This window comes from Sinocyclocheilus rhinocerous, unplaced genomic scaffold (genome assembly GCF_001515625.1).
Source record: "Sinocyclocheilus rhinocerous isolate Xijiao unplaced genomic scaffold, SAMN03320098_v1.1 scaffold2283, whole genome shotgun sequence".
NCBI lineage: Eukaryota > Metazoa > Chordata > Actinopteri > Cypriniformes > Cyprinidae > Sinocyclocheilus > Sinocyclocheilus rhinocerous.
In genome coordinates this window covers 99,207-105,768 of record NW_015650329.1, presented here as the reverse complement: position 1 = coordinate 105,768, position 6,562 = coordinate 99,207, and the positions used below count along the sequence as shown (strand labels likewise).

Genomic DNA, 6,562 nt, shown 5'->3' with positions numbered 1-6,562 from the left:
AAGAAGAACCTTGCGCATTAACAAGATATGAGTGATAAATCTAATAGACAATAAGGTTATAGGTTCGCTACTGTTCAATACAACATATATGTGCATTTGTCATGTTAAACAAGTAACGAGTGAACATTTCGTCTTGAAAATGCACTGTACTGGAAATGTGAAGCGATAGAAGTCCATGTTATTGGAGGCAGGTAAGATTATGCTAACGACATTTCATTTTTAAATATTCTTATTAGTTGCACGTCACGCTTTCAGTTTTAAGCGATTAGGATTAGATTTCTGCCACCATATGATGTGCGAATAGTTCCGTCAATAAAGTTTTTTCTTCTTCTGTGTTTGACTAGATTGTGATCATTGATGACGGTTAACGTTGTTTGTTTAGATATTCATTTATAATCCTTCTCTGCTGACTGAATACAGAAATCTTTGAATCAGATGACACAAATAATGCCCCTGTGTAATGCTCTGTATAATTGAATTATAATGCTTGTTTAAAATATAAACACTTTTATTTATTTAAAATATAAGCATTTACACATATTACCGTTTTAATACAGGGCAGTGAACCTCCAGGACCAGACTTGAAGAACCCTCCAGTAGGATGACTTGAGTGTAGTCTTGCTTTACTTTATTTAAGACATCCTGTCTTAGGCCATAGGTTGTGTAAACAATGCTGAGGTGGTTTTCAGCAGATGAGTCCAGCTCTGTGCATGGAGTAAGTATCACTCATGCTTTTGCTTGAATATCTCATAATGAAGATTGTATTCTGTGATGTATATGATTAGAAATCAGCCTTAAATATTTAGTGTGGGGAATGTCTAGGAGTGAGGAGTGTCTTAATTTTACATACTTGCAAATATGTTATGTCAGCATATTGATTTCATGAGCAACTGTTTAATAAGCAAGTCACATCGATTATAGGAAAATAAAACCCTTCAGAACCCTCACCCCTTTACACTGTGCATTGCATAAATGTTCATCATCATTAATAGATTCTTTGCCTGTCTCAGGCTCCTGGCTCCCCGCAGGTGGACACGGGCAGTGATATAAGATTTGCTGAGGTCACTGAGCGGCTAACACAGATGGAGGAACTTGTGGCCCATTTAAAAGAGTTGATCAGGGAAAAGGATGCAGCACTCAGCAGTAAAGATAACCAAGTCATGGTAATTTATAGTTTACAAATATGCTCAAATGGTCAATGACATGACGCTTTTTAAATTTAGTTGATTAAAAATGCGTTAAAATGCTATTCAAATATACAATGACTTTATTACATCACTTTTATGATAAACATGTATTTAATTTCTCATTTAAAAAAAGTCATTATGAGTTTTTGGGGTTGGAAATTTCTTGTTTCTCTTCCCAAATTCTCAATCACATTTGTTTGCAAATGAAATATTACTGGCTAGGGATTTTGCATGAACCTGGTTGACAGCATGCCCAGGAGACTACAGGCTGTCATTGAGGCTAAGGGTTGCCCGACTAAGTATTGATAGTTGTGTAAATACTGTCATACTAACAGCTGTCTGATTTTTGGTTGATTATAATCCATTACATACTTTTCTATCAAAGTTATCTGACATTATCAAGCTGAATTTGTTCTGACACAGTTTAACTCTGAGTTCTTGTCATATTTTATTACCATTTTCTAAACGATAGCGAATAAACTGTGATAATGTGAGAAATGTTGAAGGTGTCTGAATAAATTTTGGTTTGACTGTATCTATTTGATAAATGAAGTTAACCAACTAACATTATACATACTCTTTTGGTTTCTGTACCCAATATTTAAAAAATTTACAAATGCAATGAAAATATTGGTATCGGTACTCGGTATCGGCAAGTACCAAAAATAAAAGTATCGGTATCGGGCGAGTACTGGAAAAAGTGGTATCGGTGCATCCCTATTACTGGCCATACAGTGCATTCATACAGATAGTCTTGTCTTGTCCTCACATTCAATTTTACAACTGTGTGTACTTATGTAAGGTAAGGCACATCAAGTTTATTTTCACTGCACAGTGCACGCCATAATGTTGTGATTGTGCAGAACATAAAATTCACTTTTCCGATCTTTTACTATTCTCAGTTGCTTTTGAATATGGGGAGACGACATTAGACTAGAAAGAGAGGCTTTGTCCTGCTCAGTGCATAGCAGGATATATCACAACACATTTATCTTTGAGAGTAAATGCAATTAAACTTGGCTTACTTCCAAACTTTTCTGTAATCTCTATTTCTTTTCCGTGTTCTTGGACTTTTATTGTTTAACTTATATTGCACTTTTACAAGTCTGCCTTCTGGATGCTGACAGTATTGCTCATTGTGCTTTGTGCAGGGATCAGATGTCATGTGACACATGATGTGGCACTGCATAAAAATTATGTCCTCTTAACGTACATAAAACCAAATAAATACAATTTCGACCATTTACCAATGCAGTTTTACACTAGACCAGTGATCCTCAAATCTGGCTCGCGAGATCCACTTTCCTGCAGAGTTTAGCTCTACCCTAATCAAACACACCTGAGTTTGCTAATCAATGTCTTCAGGATCATTAGAAAATCACAGGTAGGTTTGTTTGATTATAGGGTTGGAGCTAAACTCTGCAGGAAAGTGGATCTCGCGAGCCAGATTTGAGGATCACTGCACTAGACCATTGATTTGCACAGATTTAACAAGTGTTGTTATTACAAAGCTAATCATAAAAATTGAATTTTTTTGGTATTGCTCTTATTAAACTGCTTCACACAACATATTTTTATTATTTATATTAATATTTAAATAAAGATTTACGAGTTGAGAAAACAAAAACAACATTGGAACAGAAAGAAACAATTTAAAAAAAGTTATAATATGTAGTCAGTCCCTGTTGCTTACAGTTCTCAGAGTTGATTTGTAATGCGAGTTGTGTGTGTTTGTTTGGTAGGAGCTGACAGAACAAATGCAGCACTTGCGGGGTGAGAGAGAAAACTTTCAGTCAAAGCTGGAGGCAGAACGTCACATTACTCGGGCTCGGATCAAGGATCTGATGGAGAAACATGAGGCAGAGCTTCTCAGGGCTGCTGATAAACACGAGTCTGAGTTGTCAGAGAAGGAGCAAGCCTTACGCAGACAGCTTGAGACTCTTCAGCGCTCTATATCACAGCCCGCAGATGCATCAGCAAACCTATCCACCTGCATTACAGTGCAGAGAGTCACAGAGTTGCAAGGTAGACAATCATGTCACATGCTTAGAGAATATTGTCTGCAGTCTGACCTTCCTTTCTCAAATGAACTCAGTGTTGGTTAAGCACCTGTCACAGTAACTTGGAATTTAAAAATTTTGTCTAAAGATCTATAAACTTTTTCTTAATGGATCACTGAATGTAGCAGTGTCTACCGTCTCCATTTAGGAATGGGCACGAGTACTTCAAAAATACCACATTGTAAAATAAGGTTTGGAAAAGAAGTCCGCATTTCACTCTGCTCCCAGTATATTGTCCAAATTAATTAATTTAATTTACAGTTTCATGTAGCTTTAATCTGTTACAGAGCATTAAATCTGTATCATTTATATTCCCATAAAGTTTATTTATGATTTTATCAAACAGTATGTTCCAAAAAAAAAAAAAAAAAAGGTCCCACTTTATATTACGTGTCTTAAAATTCTGTGTAGTTAATAATATAATGAATTGTTAGGTACAATGTTAGGTTAGGGGCAAGTGTGGTGGTATGGTTAGGTTTAAGAGGTAGAGGTAGTGTTAATAGTGTAATTATAGACGTAACTACAGAAATTAATTATACATGTAATTACAGGATGGTATTTTCAAATAGAAGTACAATGTAAAAACATGTTTGTAGACAATAAGTGCATTGTATCAAAAAGTGGTTGATACTGATTACAAAATTCTGTTGCACAATATGCACTTCCACATGGTTAATTGAACTCAAGATGGCAAGCCTGTCCAAGTTAAGCCGAGCATACACTATACAGGTTGGGAGACTAGGGTAGTCTTGAGCCCTTGCATACGTTACGAGTCAGTTAACCTGATAGTAGTGTCAAAGCATTTGGTAAACAGCACAACTGTATGCATTTGTGTGTGTGTGTGTGTGTTGCACATGCTGTTGCTGGTAGCCTATGTGATGTGGTTGTGTATGATTTGGGAATTGGGGAGACTATGCGTTGCTCAGGCTGACTCCCAAAATATTTTCAACATTTTAAAAAAATTTTGGGAACTCGAGAGGTGCTTGTAAGGTGCTTGGCTTGACTCATAATGTCTCTCACACAATGCGAGCTGCGACCATTAACGATTGACACGATTTCTCCCAGCGGGGAGAAAACAGAAAAAAAAAATCAACACAAGCTGTACGCCAGGCATAAGTCTGTGAAGTAAAATTGTTTCAAAGCATTATGGCTTGAAGGATTTGGTAAACAGCACAACTGTATGCATTTGTGTGTGTGTGTGTGTGTTGCACATGCTGTTGCTGGTAGCCTATGTGATGTGGTTGTGTATGATTTGGGAATTGGGGAGACTATGCGTTGCTCAGGCTGACTCCCAAAATATTTTCAACATTTTAAAAAAATTTTGGGAACTCGAGAGGTGCTTGTAAGGTGCTTGGCTTGACTCATAATGTCTCTCACACAATGCGAGCTGCGACCATTAACGATTGACACGATTTCTCCCAGCGGGGAGAAAACAGAAAAAAAAATCAAGACAAGCTGTATGCCAGGCATAAGTCTGTGAAGTAAAATAGTTTCAAAACATTATGGCTTGAAGGGTTTAATGTTCCTCTGTGGGTGAACTGAACTTGTTTCATGAATTGTACACTATTTTGGACACATTGTGTCGAAACATGGAGTTGAAAACAATCCTGAAAAGGTTTGTGCCCTCAAAATGTTGCCCAGAACATCTGAAGGAACTTTAATCCCTTCTAGTATTTTCTGGCTATTACCATAGCTTTGTAAAGGACTAAAGCCTTCAGACGTTCTTACTGTTGAAACTTGCAGATCATTATGTAGCTTACCTACATCCAAGAAAGTATTTTTCCAAATCATGGTCTCCTGCCTACTTATGCCATAAGGTATTAATAAATGAATGAATGCCTTATATTGTCATTATACACACGTACAATGAAATTAGAATAGCTTCCATTCAACATCATTTACATATATCACATAGTAAACATACAACAAAACACTAAATAGTTGAATTGCACTAAGACTTACATTCAACATAAGAAAATAAAGAGTTATATTGCACAGTAAGAGTGTATTGCACTTAGTCTTGTATTCGAAGGGGGGGGGAATAGTGTATTACACCAAGACTGACATTTAGATTGAAGAATATATATGAGGTTTGTATATTATCTTAAACGGTTCTCAACCCTGGCTCTTGAGGTCCTCTTTCCTGCCTTTACATGGATAGTTACTTTTCTAACTTTATTTTGTGGGCCCATTCTATTTTTTGTTTTCAGACATTCAAAGCTTGAAGATATTTGTATGTTTCAACAAACATACAACATTTTTTTTAATTTGCACTACATTGTGTTGTGGATCATCTCATTGATCATTTCATGCCTTGTAGAGCCTAGTTCTCGATGTCTCGAAGTCTATTGTAAATCTTTGAAGCACTTACATATGTCATGTTTTACAGATGTAACAGACACCTTCTCCTAATGTGCCTGCATGATATTAGGAGGGTGTTTATTATTTTCTGTTAAAGATACTCTGTATCCTGTCATTGCATTTTTTAAACTCTCAGTGTCCTTCTTCTCAGTGGCTTTGTTTTAATATTTCTGTCTGTTTTGTCCTGTCCAATTCAGCCCAAGTGAAGCTGAAAGAAGCAGAGGCCAGTAAAGCAGAAGCAAAGTTCTTAAAATTGAAAGCATGGTCCAAATCTCGGATCAGGCAGTTCGAGGAGGAACTCAGAAAAGTTCAGGTAAGAATGTATATTATTTTTCGCATTAGATTTGCACAGATGAATATCCAGCTAAATTAAATTAACTGCTTTCTGTTTTTGACTTCAGTCTGGTGTATGTCTCGATATGTCCCCTGATGTCACATCCCTACATAGTCGCATTACTGAATTGCAAGAGGAGAGGGAGGAAATGCTCAGCAAACTGGAGCTGTATGAAGATATAAAGGCAAAAAATGGTATGAAGAAGTGAAGCCAGTTAGTTTAAAATGTAATTTATTTGCATTAGAGATGGACATTTTAGTTATTTTCACAATTTAGTTTTGTCTATTCAAGCACTCGACAGATGCAGTAATTCATGTCTGGAGATGATATTTCTCAATATTTGCTTTTAATGACCCTAAACAATTAAAATATATTGGTAAGAAGGAAACACTAACTTGATTAAGGTATTTAACTTTATTATTATTTCAGTTTATTTTACCATGCAAAAATGCATGGGTTTATTTTACTGTGCAAAAAAAATACAAATAATAATTATATTATTATATTATATAAAATATTTTTTTCATTAACTGTTCCCTCCTGGTGGAATGACCTGCCCAAATCAACTCGAGTCCTTAACCATCTTCAAGAAACGACTAAAAACACACCTGTTCCACCTT

The 6,562-nt window shown here is 36.0% G+C and overlaps 1 protein-coding gene across 2 annotated transcripts in view; it reads left to right on the top strand.

Annotated features, from left to right (window-relative positions):
• Positions 1 to 6,562, top strand: part of LOC107711757 (golgin subfamily A member 4) — a 35,002-nt gene continuing 28,440 nt past the window's right edge. For both annotated transcript variants that reach the window (XM_016516804.1, XM_016516805.1), the window contains exons 1-6: positions 1 to 191; positions 558 to 715; positions 1,011 to 1,163; positions 2,930 to 3,212; positions 5,806 to 5,921; positions 6,010 to 6,136. In XM_016516804.1, the coding sequence (XP_016372290.1) occupies positions 671 to 715; positions 1,011 to 1,163; positions 2,930 to 3,212; positions 5,806 to 5,921; positions 6,010 to 6,136 (724 nt within the window). In that variant the 5' untranslated portion in view covers positions 1 to 191; positions 558 to 670. The remainder of the gene's footprint in view (positions 192 to 557; positions 716 to 1,010; positions 1,164 to 2,929; positions 3,213 to 5,805; positions 5,922 to 6,009; positions 6,137 to 6,562) is intronic.